Source organism: Saccopteryx leptura, chromosome 2, assembly GCF_036850995.1.
Source record: "Saccopteryx leptura isolate mSacLep1 chromosome 2, mSacLep1_pri_phased_curated, whole genome shotgun sequence".
NCBI classification, from domain to species: Eukaryota; Metazoa; Chordata; class Mammalia; order Chiroptera; family Emballonuridae; genus Saccopteryx; species Saccopteryx leptura.
In genome coordinates, this window is record NC_089504.1 from 93926624 (window position 1) to 93941800 (window position 15177).

The 15177-nt window shown below is 42.8% G+C and overlaps 1 protein-coding gene across 1 annotated transcript in view; it reads right to left on the minus strand.

The window, feature by feature from the left end:
• The window catches only part of SLC35D2 (solute carrier family 35 member D2), a 56638-nt gene extending 42007 nt beyond the window's left edge, over positions 1-14631 (minus strand). The window contains exons 1-2 of the mRNA XM_066368312.1: positions 14406-14631; positions 2234-2267 (exon numbers count right to left, since the gene is read on the minus strand). Of these exons, the coding sequence (XP_066224409.1) occupies positions 2234-2267; positions 14406-14551 (180 nt within the window). The 5' untranslated portion in view covers positions 14552-14631. The remainder of the gene's footprint in view (positions 1-2233; positions 2268-14405) is intronic.
• Positions 14632-15177: the final 546 nt, after the last annotated feature.

Below are 15177 nucleotides of genomic sequence, written 5' to 3' on the forward strand. Positions count from 1 at the left end.
AATATCTGGATTGTTTGAGGCACAGAGACATCAGAAGAAAACAGATTCATCAAAAAGACAAATATCCAAAATCTTCATTTTCTAGGTTCCAAAAAAAATTAACTATTTCTTGTAATATTAAAACTGGTTTTCTTATCACTATATGGAATCCATCAGACCTATGGACAAAAAGTATAACATCAAATGGACTCATGTATACACATTACCTTAAGGTACTTAAGGAATGGTGACAAAGGGGGAAATAGAACCATGTTCCCCAAAGTGACCAGAGGGACCAGCATCAGAGAGGAGACTCAATTTTGGACCATACTGTCCACATACTAAGCATGTGGTTACCTTCCCCCATAAAATGAGTGTGGGGGTAGGAATAAGGGGGCAACTCTACACATAAGCACACTTTTTTGGAAAGTTCAATATTTCTATAACCCAGAAGGCAAATTAAGAGAAAAACAAATTTTAAAGGGGATTTATTTTTCTCTTTGATCTCTCAGTATTGCAAAAATGTCTCATTCAAATTTTATTAACCTGGAGCACACCAAGTATATTAGTAATACTCCAAATTAATATTATGAAATATAAAATTTTAATATCACCTTCCTACACAAATTTTAGAACTTACTCAATTTTCTCCATATTAGGATGCAAAAATTTAAAGATTTCTTCAACATGATAATAATCCTAAACTTTGATACTAATGGGTTTATAAACTTAATACTTACGATAAGATTTATGTAACTGGAACACATGCTGAATTACAATTATGGTTTATATTTATGACTTACTTGGTAATTCTTACAGAAATAAATGTACTAACATTTATTTAAAATATTCTGTAATTCAGACTTTAAAATTAAGTCTGCTGGTCTCTTCCCCCATCAAATTATAAATCTGAAAAGACTTCCCCCTTCCTGAGCACAGCCAGTGATTTTATTTGCTTCCGGGATTACTAAGGACACATTATCACATATTCATTGATCTTGTAAAACGCTTTTGTCTACATATTCACATTGAAGGTGAAGATATTATATTTTTTACCTTAAGGAAATATATTGATTCCTTGTTATTTTCTTCAGCCTAACATGATGTTGCAAAGTTATTAGCAAAATATTTAACCAGAATGTTTATAATCACATAAATGATAGTTTTTCCAGATTCTAATTAGACATTTAGTTAATATATAATTTTCATAATTTTAATTTTCTCTCCCTACAAATTAAAGCAAACTAGGACAAAACAAATCTCTGATGCCTGTTACCGCTTGTCTGCTGGAAATCAACAGCATATGACCAAAAGTATAAACAAGCTACAGATTAATATTAATTGGAAATTTCAGCAACAGCCAAAAAGGTTAGTTTGAAAGCTTTTCCAAGCTCAACTTTATACCTGAGAACAAAAATCACAAATCACAGGAAGTAAACATGTTCTGTTTGGCCCATAGAGAGTTTTGTAAAAACTGGAATCCATTGCCAGCATTTACAAATTGTGAGATCCTGATGTAAAAATTCAAATTCCCTGCTTCTCTTGAAAAAAACTCTGGAGTTATGATAAGGGCCCAGTGGGCCCTGCCTCATCTCCCAGACCCCCTTCCTCTAGGGCAGTGGTCCCCAACCCCCGGACCCACGGGCCGGTACAGGTACCGGTCCGCAGAGAAAGAATAAATAACTTACATTGTTTCCGTTTTATTTATATTTAAGTCTGAATGATGTTTTATTTTTTTTAAATGACCAGATTCCCTCTGTTACATCCGTCTAAGACTCACTCTTGACACTTGTCTCGGTCACGTGATACATTTATCTGTCCCAACCTAAAGGCCGGTCCGTGAAAATATTTTCTGACATTAAACTGGTCCGTGGCCCAAAAAAGGTTGGGGACCACTGTTCTAGGGCACAATGACTTAAACTGAGTAGCAAGTGCACCTCAATGGGGCGACTCTGCTCCAGGCCCCACCCCAGCTCCACCCATCCCTTTGTTACCCACCAGGCCTTGGACCTTTCTGTCTTCTGGCCCCCTGTTTTAAAGTAATTAAATTCCATTAAGGAAATTGAAATAAGTCCTTGTTTTCCCTACAAATACACTGTTCCTAAATTATAGAATGAAATAAAATGTGTTATTTCATATTGTTTCACCAAGAGTACCATGACCAGATGAATATATTTGTAAACCACAGTCTTAAAAGCACTTAAAATTTCATCATGTGTACTGACTATTTAAGAGGTTAACTTTTTTCACTTACTTGTCCAATTCCAAGAACAATTGGTGATGGGAAACTACAAAAAAACATAGAATAGGAAATTATTTTAGCAACTCATAATTTGAAGACATGCACTCGGTGGCAGGAGTTATTCAGAAGTCTTCAACTTTTTTCTCCATCTTAGATGTGGAAATCTTACCATCAAATTTTTTCACTTTCATTGGTTTATTTCTATCATTTTCTAAGCTGATGGTTGCTAAACCTGGCATATTTGACAGCCCCCTGGGGTAGACTGTCATTACATTAACAAGCAACACAATTGTGTAAATAGAGAGCCAAAATTATCTGGGGATAAATTATTGGAATAAATAACTTCAGCAAGATTACTGGATACAAGACAAACATATAAAAAATATATCTATATACCAGAAAGACACAAAGAAAATGAAAACTTTAAAGACATTTACACCAGCACCAAAAAACACTAACTGGACATTTTTATTTTTTTTTTAGGTATGATATTGGGTAGTGGTTTTTGTTTTTTTAGTGAGAGACAGGAAGAGAGAGAGATGAGAAGCATCAATTTATAGTTGCGGTGCCTTAGTAGTTCATTGATTGCTTCTCATATTTGCCTTGTGGGGCGTGGCGGGGCACTCCAGCAGATCCAGTGACCCCTTGCTCAAGCCCTCGACCATGGGGTTTACCACCTGGGTCCTCACCACTAGAGACCGAGGCTCTCTCGACTGCTCCACTGCTTGGTCAGGCTCATGTTTTGACCGCAGGCAGCATCTCTGCCCCAGGACCCACCCACCCGTGCCCGTGTGCTGGGCTCCCCACTCAGCACCCCAAGGCTAGGCCAACAGCTGAGCCAGGATAGTGCTGTTTTGCACCCCAATCTGAGGATGGAGATAAGGAGGAAAAACGATCAGGAGAAGCAAATACTCTGCAAGGTTTTGCTGGAAGCACGTTTCGGGGGAGGGAGTTCCCGGGCAGGGCTGCCACCCTGCGTCCAAGAGAGCACGCTGGCGCTGGTGGTCAGGCCCGCCGGAATGCACAGATTTCCAGGCTTTGTGTTCATGTTGCCCGAGGCCCCTTCTCCATCAGCGTCCCAATGTCCTTCCTCCAGAGCTGGAGGCCAATGGCTCTCTCAATTTGGCCTAGAACCAGGTTATGAGGAATGGCCTGGCCCATCCACCGTAGCCCGCCCTGATCTGTGTCTCTTCTTTTTTTTTTTTTTTTTGTCCCAGATCCTTCCGTGTCAGTCCCTTGCTCTGCCAGCGCTGCTGAGTCACCTTGCCCACCTCCAGGGTCTCCCGTCCAACCCCGCCGTGTTTTTGGTGACCAAATGCCATTTGTTATGGCTCGTGGCCCAGTTCTCGGCAGCCTCCACACCTTCTCTCGCGTCTGTGCCGCTAAGATGGCCTGAGCGGTGTGGGCATGCGTGGTCTGGGCCTGGGCCTGCGCAGACTGGGCCGAGCGGCCTGGACCTGCGAGGTCTGGAACTGCGCGGACTGGGCCTACGCGGTCTGGGCCTGCGCGGTCTGGGCCTTGCTTGCAGCCTGTCCCTGTGTCCCATCTACTCTCAGAGTGTCAGGGCGGGCAGGTCCGTGCAGTGGCTCCAGGCAGAGCCTCAAGACCCAGGAGACACAACATGGCCTCGTCGCTCTAGGTGTTGTTAATTTATTTTTGAAACAAAAGAGTGCCTTTTATCTCTAAAAATACATATTTGAGATGCCTTTAATGACATATTTTTAATTTCCTTCAAAATAATCTGGGGGTGTGGTGGCATCACATGAAGGTGGCGCATAAATGTAACAGATGTTGAAACCTGGAGGAAGGCTATATGGGGATTCATTATATTGTTTGTTTTGCTTTGTTTTATTTTTTTAAAGAATATGTTTTGTTTTTAAAGAATTTATTAGGTACAAACCTAATAAAAGATTTCCAAGAAACACCTCGACATAGAAATTTTTAAGTCAATATTTTAAAAAATTAAAGAAACCCTAAGTGTAAAGTTCATGCATTGGAAACCCAATATTGGAGTGAGTGAAGTCCATTATACTCAAGCTAGCTATAAAGTCAATGTAATCTCTGTAAAAACATTGGCAGGTAGTGGAAATTGACAAGCTGACTCTAAACCTGAACAGAAAGGTGAAGAGCAAAATGACCCAAGGTAATCTTCAAGAAGAACAAAGTCAGAGAAATAACTCTGCTGGATGTCAACATTGACAGTAAACTTACAATGAAAGAGACAGGGTGGTGTTTGGACAATGACAATCCAATAGGACAACGAAGAGAACAGAGTTGGGGACAGACACATATATATATAACTGACTGGTGACAAAGATGACAGTGCAGAGCAATAGGGAAAAGAAGGTCTTTCCACAAATGGCACTAGGTAATCAATATAGAATCCTGATCCCTACCTTACACCACACTTGAGAAGGCAGCTCACCACCTCACGGGGTTCATTCATTGTCCAGCCCTTTACTGACGACTCCCAGTCATTCTCTCAAGGCTACTTTAAAAAAAAAAATCTCAGCCCTCAGACCTCCATCTGCCTATAAGAAGAAAAGATGCCTATTTCAGACAAGTAAAAAGAATGAAAAATCAGCCCATCTTATCAGAAAAAACAGAATAAATATCTGGACAGGACCACTGTGAGAATAAGACTAACTCCAGCAAATGGAAGCTGCGCTGTGCCACCCAGATGCCCCTGTCTGGACTGAAGCACTCACTTCCCCGGTTGCCCAGGAGCAGCCTCAGTTGAAGAAAGCTGCCTTGCCAACAGCACATTCCCTCTCTGAGAGCAATTTCATTCCAACCACTGGTCTATGCAGGGGTAGAAAGGATAGGGCCTTTCACCTCAATGCTGGACAGCGCTGTCAGAGGCCCTGGGATCAGGCTTTGTTGTGGTCACAGCAGAGCCCAACCTAACTCTGAATCCCTCAGTCCTTGCCACTGGGGTGAATCCCAACAATGCTCCTAAGTTCTTCTTCTAAATGTCAGAGTCTGGTTTCCAGAGAATACAACCAGAACAGCAAACCAAATCACAAAACAACAATATAAAAAAACAACAGTAAAACAACAACAAAAGGCAGACAAAGAGCCCAGCCTAGAAGAAAATATACTACACAGAGAGAAGGAACCCTTCATAATTGCTTCCGCAACAGAACACCTTAATAAGATGATGGCAACAAAACAAGAGTTCAAAACTGAGAGGATAAAACAGTCAAATGAGATGAAAATGGTGCATACAGATCTATGAAAACAAACTGAGGATCAAAACAACATACCTGCCACATTAATAATTTAGAAACAACACAGAACTAAATGGCCACTGCTGAAAATTGAATTACCAACACTAGAGGTAATTAGGGTGAATGCAGAGGAAAAAGACAAACTCAAAGATGAATATACTGTATATGGAAGACAGACTAACACCCCACACAGGGCTCACTGCTAAGCCTGGTATGAAGAACTCAATAAAAAGAGAAAATGACTTAAAGATAAAAGAAAAATTCATTTCCATGACATAAGGAAAATAAACACACTGAATCTTCAAATCTAAAAGCACACTTGTTACAGAAAATCTGTTAAGAATGCTCAACACGATTAAGATAGCAGCCATGAACTCTCCATAAACAAAACAAAACAAAACAAAAAAATACCTACAGTGAAGTCTACCATTAGGAGTCAAATCAAAATAATGAACTCAAGAATGGTAAAGGGCTGTTACTGATTACTGTATTCACCAAAACATAGAACAGATTCAAACTGTGGAGTTATAATTACAGAACAGGATGCTACATTATAAAAGAAGTTGAAGTTATGGAGGAGAGTGAAGAGGCAACAAGTATGCAGGAGCCTCATCTTTCATAGCAGAGAGGTCATACATTCTATCAAAAATTGAAACATGTTTATAAAATAAACATAAGGACTTCAACTTAATGTTTTTCATGACCTCTTAATCTTAGAGCGATCTTTTAAGAAATATTAACTTATAGTGAAGAAATATGTTTAAAAGTCAACAATTCTTTTACTTAAACTTTTTTCTCCATTAAAATCATTTTGAAGTAAATTTCATATGTCCATGCAATTTGCAATCTCCACCTTAATTAAGTCTTCAAATACAGGCAGCATGATTAATAGTGAGACAAGCCCTGATAAGATGTAACATGAAGCTCACAGGGTCAGCAAGGAAGTGGTGTTGCCAAAAATGTTTAATCCAAATATAATCAAGCCTTTAGATCTAACTTTCGGTTAGGAAATAATGAGAAATAAATTCAGTGAGACTTAAAATAAATCAAATAATCCATAACATGGGACATTTTACAACACAGCTAGCCAGAGCTTTCCAATAAGTCAATATCATGGGGAAAGGGGTGGATGGGGGGCACTTTTCTAGATGAAAATAACCTATAAAGACCTAACTCTATTCATTACATGAAGCTTGATTAACCTTGACTCAAATATATTAAACAACTATAAAAAACATCTTGAGGAAAATGGGAATAATTATATATTTGGTATTAGATTATTTTAGGAAATTACTGTTAACTTTAACAGAAAAAAATGATACTATGTAGAAGATACATATTTCAGGAGAGGCATTTCAGAGTAAGGTATCACAATATTTGCAACCTAATTTCAATGTTTCTGGGGAAAAACTGCTAATAGCAAAATGTTTATTATTGTATTTCAGTGGTGTGTATATGGGTTTTCATTGTACTTTATTCTCCATTTTTTGTAAGATTTTTTTGTTTGTTTTTTAGATGAGAGGAGGGGAAGATAGTGAGGCAGACTCCCCCATGTACCCCAACTGGCAACCCTATCTGGGGCTGATGCTCAAATATCAAGCTATTTTTAGTGCAAAGCTTGATGCACTCAGATCAACCAAGCTATCCTCAGCATCCTGGGCCACGCTTGAGAATCGAGGAGGGGAAGAAGGGGAAGAGAAAGTGGAGAGGGAGGGGGGAAGAACCAGATGGTTGCTTCTCCTCTGTGCCCTGACCAGGAATCTAACCAGGACGTCTATATGCTAGCTGACGCTCTATACTCTGAGCCACTGGCCACGATCCCATTTTTCTTTATTCTTGACACTTTTCATAATAAAAAAATCGGGGGCCTACCCAGGTGGTGGCGCAGTGGATAGAACATCAGACTGGGACACAGAGGACCTAAGTTTGAAATCCCGAGGTCACCGGCTTGAGCGTGGGCTCATCCAGCTTGAGCATGGGCTTACCAGCTTGAGCATAGGATTGCTGGCTTGAGCATGGAATCACAGATATGACCCCATGGTTGCTGGCTTGAGCCCAAAGGTAGCTGGCTTGAAGCCCACGGTCGCTGGCTTGAGCAAGGGGTCACTTGCTCTTCTGCAGCTCCCTGGTCCAGGCATATATGAGAGAGCAATCAATGATCAACTAAGGAGACTAAGGAGCCTCAACAAAGATTTGATGCTTCTCATCTCTCCCCCTTCCTGTCTTGTCTTTCCCTATCTGTCCCTCTCTCTGTCTCTCTCTCTCTCTCTATCTCTCTCTCTCTCTCTCTCTGTCATATACACAAAAATGATGGGGAGATGTAAGTGATCCTCAGAAAAATAATTAAAGATCCAACTCCTTTTAGGACTAATGAAAACTATTTCCATAATAAATGAGTAAATATGTATATAAATCAGGGGTCAGGAACCTATGGCTCGCGAGCCAGATGTGGCTCTTTTGATGGCTACACCTAACTCACAGACAAATCTTTAATAAAAAAAATGTTAAAAATATAAAACATTCTCATGTATTACAATCCATTCATTTCCTACCGCTCATGTTCATGGTTGCGGGTGGCTGGAGCCAATCATAGCTGTCCTCCGGGACAACACCAAATTTTTATTGGATAATGCGTAACGTACACAGGTCGTTGTATGGCTCTCACAAAATTACATTTTAAAATATGTGGCGTTCATGGCTCTCTCAGCCAAAAAGTTTCCCGACCCCTGATATAAATTATAGTATGAACCAATTTACATAATAAGTATTTCAGTCTATGTATCTGTCTCCAATCCAATCATCTAAAAAGATACCTAAAATGCAAATAGCAAAATGTTTATTATTGCATCTCAGTGGTGTATATGGGTGTTCACTGTCCCTTGATTTCTATTTTTTTTTTTGTATGTTTGAAACTTTTCATGATAAAAATGATGGGGATACCTAACCTGTGGTGGCACAATGGATAAAGTGTCAACCTGGAATGCTGAGGTTGCTGATTGGAAACTCTGGCTTGCCCAGTCAAAGCATATATAGGAAGCAACTGCTACACGTTGATGCTTCCTGTTTCTCAACCTCCCACCCCAATTTTCTCTCTCTCTCCTAAAATCAATAAATAAAATCTAAAAAAAAATTTTTTTTTAAATGATGGGGGGGATGTAGGAGATCATCAAAAAAATTAAATAGGCTCTAACCAGTTGGCTCAGCCATAAAGTATCAGCCTGGCGTATGGAAGCCCCCGTTTGATTCCCAGCCAAGGCACACAGAAGCATCCATCTGCTTCTCCACCTTTCCCCCTCTCCTTTCTATCTCTCTCTTCTCCTGCAGCTATGGCTTCATTAGAGCTAAGTTGGCCCAGGTGCTGAGGATGGGTCCATGGCCTCGGCCACAGGCGCTAGAATGGCTCTGGTTGCAATGGAGCAAAGGCCCAGATGGGCAGAACATCGCCCCCTGGTGGGCTTGCCGGGTGGATCCCGGTCAAACGCATGCAGGAGTCTGTCTCTCTGCCTCCCTGCTTCTCACTTCAGAAAAATACAAAATATAAATAAAGTCCCCTTTCCCAACTGCTTTTTGGATTAAAGACAACTATTTGTAAATAAATAGGTAAATATATAACATTTATAGTATGGATCCATTTATATAAAAGGTGGTTCAGCCCTTGTCAGGTAGCTCAGTTGGTTAGAGCATGCTCCCAATGTGCCAGGGTTGCAGGTTCTATTCCCAATCAGGGCACATTCAGGAATCAACCAATGGGTGTGTGAATAGGTGAGGCAGCAGGTTTGTGTTTTTCTCTCTCTTCCTCTCTCTAAAATCAATAAATAAAATTTTTTTGAAAAATATTAAGGTAATACAATCTATGCATCTATCTCCAATCCAACCATCTGTCTAAAAAGACACCTAGACCTGGCCACATGGCTCAGTAGGTTATTAAGAGCATCGTCCAGAAGAGCAGAGGTTACCAGATCAATCCCCAGTCAGGGCACACACAGGAACAGATTGATGTTCCTGTCTCTCTCACTCCCCTTCTTCTCTCTCTAAAATCAATAAAGTAAACATTTAAAAGAAAAGATGTCTGAAATTACTACCTAATGTTGATTATACTAATTTTAAGATTTCACCCTAATATATTCCTTTTGTTTGAATTCTTTATAATGATCACAACATAATGGCTTTCCTTTTTAAAAAGATAGATATTTCAATATACTGATTCTAGGTTGTGGCAATATGAATAATTATTATTATTCTTTGTACATTTCTGTATTTAACCCCAAATTATTTATTTATTTATTTATTTATTTATTTAAATTTTTTCTTTACAGGGACAGAGATAGTCAGAGAGAGGGAAAGATAGGGACAGATAGGAACGGAGAGAGATGAGAAGCATCAATTATCAGTTTTTCGTTGTGGCTCCTTAGTTTATTGATTGCTTTCTCATATGTGCCTTGACCGCGGGCCTTCAGCAGACCGAGTAACCCCTTGCTTAAGCCAGCGACCTTGGGTCTAAGCTGGTGAGCATTTTTTATTTTGCTGAAGCCAGATGAGCCCGCACTCAAGCTGGCAACCTCGGGGTCTCGAACCTGGGTCCTCGGCATCCCAGTTCAACGCTCTACCACTGCGCCACCGCCTGGTCAGGCCAAATTTTTTAAATGAATTCTGAACATAAGGAAGTGAAGACAACATGTGTACACAACACTTTGAGAAATCGGACTGAAAGAACTGGGAGTGTCCATGTGGAATCAAGGGAAGGTTTTTGGTGATGGAGAGAGGTTGCTGATGCAAAGAGGAGGATCTCTAGAAGGGCGCAGGGAGGCATGCCAACCCAGAAATGCAGGGGTGGCCCTTCCAAAGGAATGATGAAATGTTCACTCCATTTTAGCAGGAAGGACAGGGAGGGGCCTCCTTGCTGGTTTCTATTTTCTCATTTTCTCAATGAAGTATCACAGCAGGAGCATGGAGGTTGGGGGTGTGGGAGGTTTCATATCAAAGGGCAAAGTCTGAAAGAGTCATTTCTGGGACAAGGAGAGCTGTTACAGGTTTGTGAACAACAACTTAAAGTCAAACCGGCCAGTCCAGAGCGGTGTTTCTCCCAGGCCATCAGAGCGCTTAAACACTGAAGGAAGTGGGCAGATGAAAGGAGGAAGCTGTGCTGTACAAGTGACAGCCAAGGTGGGAGCCGGAAGCAAGTCACATGGCTTCCAGAGCGGCTCCCTGCTGGACAGCTGGACCCAGAGGGGAGGGTTGCCAGAGCCCTAGGTGGTGGCCATCCCTGTGGAGACTGGAGCACGTAGCCCTGGGAGCGACCACAGCTGCCATGATTTAGCATGCTGAAGCCCCAAAGGCTGACTTCAGTCTGAGTTGACAAGAAGACCAGTCTTCTTCACTGAGTCACAGGAACGAAGGAGTCATCAGAGAGTGCAGGAAGAGTGCCCGGGGATGCTGCAGTCTCTTCGAGCAGGCACTGTGGGGAGCCACCGACACCACCTCCACCCCTCCACCGCGCCCCCAACCCTAGCACCTGGCAGCGCTCCGGGTGAGACCAGCTTTTTCCCAGGTGCCAAAGGGAACTGCATCTTTAAGAAAGGCACATTTTCATTAAAGTTTTGAGGAAATAAAGAATTGGTTTTGTTTTTAATGTAGATTTCCAGTTCCACACACTGGAGATTTTGACTCAATAGCTTTTATAAAAACCTCTTGGAGGGATTCATTACCAGGCAGGTTTGGAAACCATGTTGAAGAATCTCAAAACCCTGGGGTTCAGAAAGAAGCAGACACACAGCAAGCACTTGTGAACTGAATACAATTAAGTTCTATATATTTTAGGGATTATCTGTAAATTCTAGCATGTCATAAAGAACAGTATTAAAATGGCAACACAAAAACAAGTCCTGACCACATGTACAACCATCATGGATCTGAATACCTGGCTTTTCCCTCTCACCCCACACGGTCTGACAGTTCATGTCCTTCAGTGGCCTCTCCATCCATCCAGGAAAATATGGCATTATGTTGAACTAAAAACAAGCAAAATAACTAAAACGAATAAGACCACCCATCAGTCTTGTGTCCCATCCACAAAAAATCTGCTCAAAATCGAAGAGAAAAAATATCCACTGAGCTACATTCCCATGACCCTGTGATTGAGGTGATTATTAAGGTCCTTCCTTCAAACCTACAGCACAACATTATCCTCAAACAGTTAATGCTCAGGTCAGATTTCTATGGTTTATTTAACAAAGCACACCAACCCTCCTCTCCTCAAAACTGCTCCTAAAGTGTTTTGAGAAGAAAGAATGAACACTATTATTTGAACTGGGTTCTCCAATTGTATAACATATTACTTTACAGAAATGTAAACCATTTACTTATAAGGGTTATAAGAGTTTTGTATTGCTGAGACAAAAAACTCAATTTTTTCCTTTAATCACAGAATTCAAAACAAAATTTTAAACATAGAAAGGGTAAAGCATGGAATGTTTCATATTCTTCTTGGTTGGACACAACCCTTCATCTTCAAAGCACTTAACCAATGTTAACTGCTCCCTACTTCGAACAAGAAGACATGTTTTGAAGGCGCTGACTTACCATGGCCAGAGAGCACACCTGCTCACTCAAGTTCAGAAAGTGGGGATTGAACTCAAATGTCATCTGACACAACTCCCAACCACTCCCAAACAAGCTTATTAACGGCATTTTCTTGTTTGTTTTTTATCATAGGCTTTCAAGTTGGTTTTTTTTTTTCTTTCAGTAGCTTCCACTGTGTGTGTTAAATGATCCCAGTTTAGGCATCTAGTCATTCCAAGTTCTTTAAAGCAGTGTTTGCCTTTCCCATGAACACCAGCAAGCATGCTGTGACATGCTGGTAGAGACCTTATAAACAAGATCTGCACCCAAAGAACCACCAAAAATCCTCCCAAATCTATCGCTTCCCTCTATATCCACTGCTAATCCTTACCCCCAGTCCAAGCCATCTCTTAGAATTATCTAGAATACTGCAGTTGCTTCCTAGCTTACTCCGTTTCCATTATCATCACTTCTCCACCCACCGACCAGCAAAAGAAACCTTTTTAATCCCACAAATTGTCACATCACTTCCATTGCAAAACTTTCAAAGGGACTAACAACTGCATTTAGACTAACATTTAAATAATTGGCTTGGTATGATGGTCTCTCTGCTTTCACCCTGGTCCCCCAATATCTGCTCCCAACACAGCAGCCAGAGTGATGTAGATCATGCTCCTCTGTCCCTTCTAGTGCTTCCCATGTCGCTCCGAGCCCCCACTGTGGCCACAAAGGCCTATACAACCTATACCAATCCATCATCTGGGACCCATCCAGTACCATTCCCACCCAAGCTGCTTATTCTTCCGTGCCTAGAATGTTCTTCCCCTAACTCCCTCACCTCACTTATATCTCAGCTCAAATGCCGCCTCCTCCATACAGCTTCGCTGACCACACTGAGATAAAATTCTTTCCAAAGCCCACATTCCCTACCTCATTTTCCTGCCTAATTTTTTTTTTCCTCCTGACTGCACAGCCCATCTGCCATAACGTAAATTCCAGCAATTTATTCCCTACACTAGGAAAGCTCCATGTAAGCTCTGGGACGCCAGAATATGTGCCATAACATTTGGGGATTGTGACCTGCTTTACTCACTTTTGTATCCCAAGTGAAGGATCCGATCCTGCCTTCCCCACCAACCTCCCTGACAGCTCTTCTACTTTTTCCCACTTGCTCATTCAGTTCCAGCCATAGTCAACTCTTCCTGTTGCTCCAGCACACCAAGCTCATAACCCCTTCAACACTTTCCCTCCTGTCTGGAATGCTGTAGCAACAACCACTCCACCCTGGGCAATCTCATTTCACACCTAAAATCACCTTGCTTATTCATGAACCCACTTGTTTATTTTCTGTCTACACCACTGATACGGGATCTCCAGGACAGAGGCTTTGAGTTGTTCGCAGCTGCTCTCCGATTCCTGCCCCGCTTGACACATAGTAGGTGCTGCTCAGTATGTATGTTGCAGGTGTAACCAGCCAAACTCACGTGGGTCTGGCTTTCTCAACTATAACAGAAGGCTGAAGATGCTGACACTTCTTTGTGCTCTTTATAAAAATGCCGATATTACAGTATCCTAGCAAGTATAGTTCACAGAGACCCCTCACTTATGACGGCTCCTGCAAAGCCCTGGGAGGCATTTAACAGGGTTGTAATTATCCAGCTTTTGCATCTGAGAAAACTGTTGACTATGTGACCAGAACAAGAGGCATAGTTATTAAATGGTGGAGCTGGGTCCAAACCCACAGCTTTTTCAATCTGCTACTGTGACAGCAGGATTAAGCAGGTTTTTCTAGTCCTTATAAACAGGTTCAAGGAACCATAAACTTGCTGGTTTACTGTACGCTCATTCAAAAAAAGTACATCAGGGAACGTCCAGTTGTTTTTCCGTCTTCCATGAACATGCTGGTAATTTGAGAATGATAACACAATACAAATAAACTTATCTGTTCTGGACTGATCTGATTATTGAGCATCTGTCTAGACTCACATAAAGAAATGTTCATTTGTTTTAGCTCTCGGTGCATTTGGAAGCACCGGGACGGAGCCGCTAGGCAGTGTCCATGGGAGTAAGCAGTGGTGGTGCCTCCCGCGGTCACTGCGAGTAAAATGACTGTTCGGTTGCCCTTACTTTTAGAAAGCTGCGACGGTCCCGGGCTGCGAAAAATGTTATCAAGGGGCACCGGGACTCCCAGCTCTCTGTCCCCGCCCGCCCACTGACTCGGCTTTGGTGCACCCAGGGCAGGGCACCCCGCCGCTCCCCGCCCGGAAAGGACCTCGCGAGTCCCGCCCGCTCTGCCCGCCCGCGCGGCGCCGATGCGGGGAAGGTCCTGGGCCAGGTCGCCGCCAGCAGCCGAGTGCCCCCGCAGACCCCGTCCGGACCCCTCGCGCCAGCCTCACCGGTAGGTGGTCAGCAGCGCCTTGTTGACCAGCACGATGAGGAAGGAGCAGGTCCCGTAGAAGAGCGCGGACAGCAGCTGGGCCCCCCGAGAGGGCTGCCGGCCGCAGGCGGGGTCCGCACCCGCCCCGCCGGCCTGGTGGGTCATGGCCCGCAGCTCGCAGCCCACCGCCTGCCGCTCGCCTGCACCACACTCGGGTCCGCCCCGCCCCAGTTCCGTCCCCGCCCCGGCCGCACCGCGAGGGCGCTACCGAAACAGGAAGGGCCCCAGAGTGAACTCCACGTGCGGGTGCGGCCGGGCCAGCGCCCCAGACCTGCGGGCGCCCGGGGAGCTGCGTGGCGTGACTTGGCCCCAGAAGTAGGGTGCGTGCGAGCACCCCCGTCTCTGGCTGAGCAGACTAGGGTTTCGGATGGTGCAAACCCTGCCTTCTCCCAGACTGCTCTCTTCGGAAGAAACGCTTCAGTTAAGTCTCAGGGTTGGTTTTGATTTTTCCCCACGATACTTTTTTAATGTATAATTTACATACAATGAAATGTAGATTTTAAGAGTCGAATCAACCCGTGGAACCACCCAAATCAAAACAGGACATGGCCATCACCATCACTTAGTGTCTCTTTCGCCTCACTTAAGTCTATCAGAAGTTATTCTAACTCTAAATACCACAGGTTAGATTGGCCTTTCCTAGAAATTCATGAATATGTTCTCTTCTGAGGCTTTTTTCACTCCTTTTATTTCTGCCACTAGCCCCATGTTGTTTCTTTTCATTGTTGAGT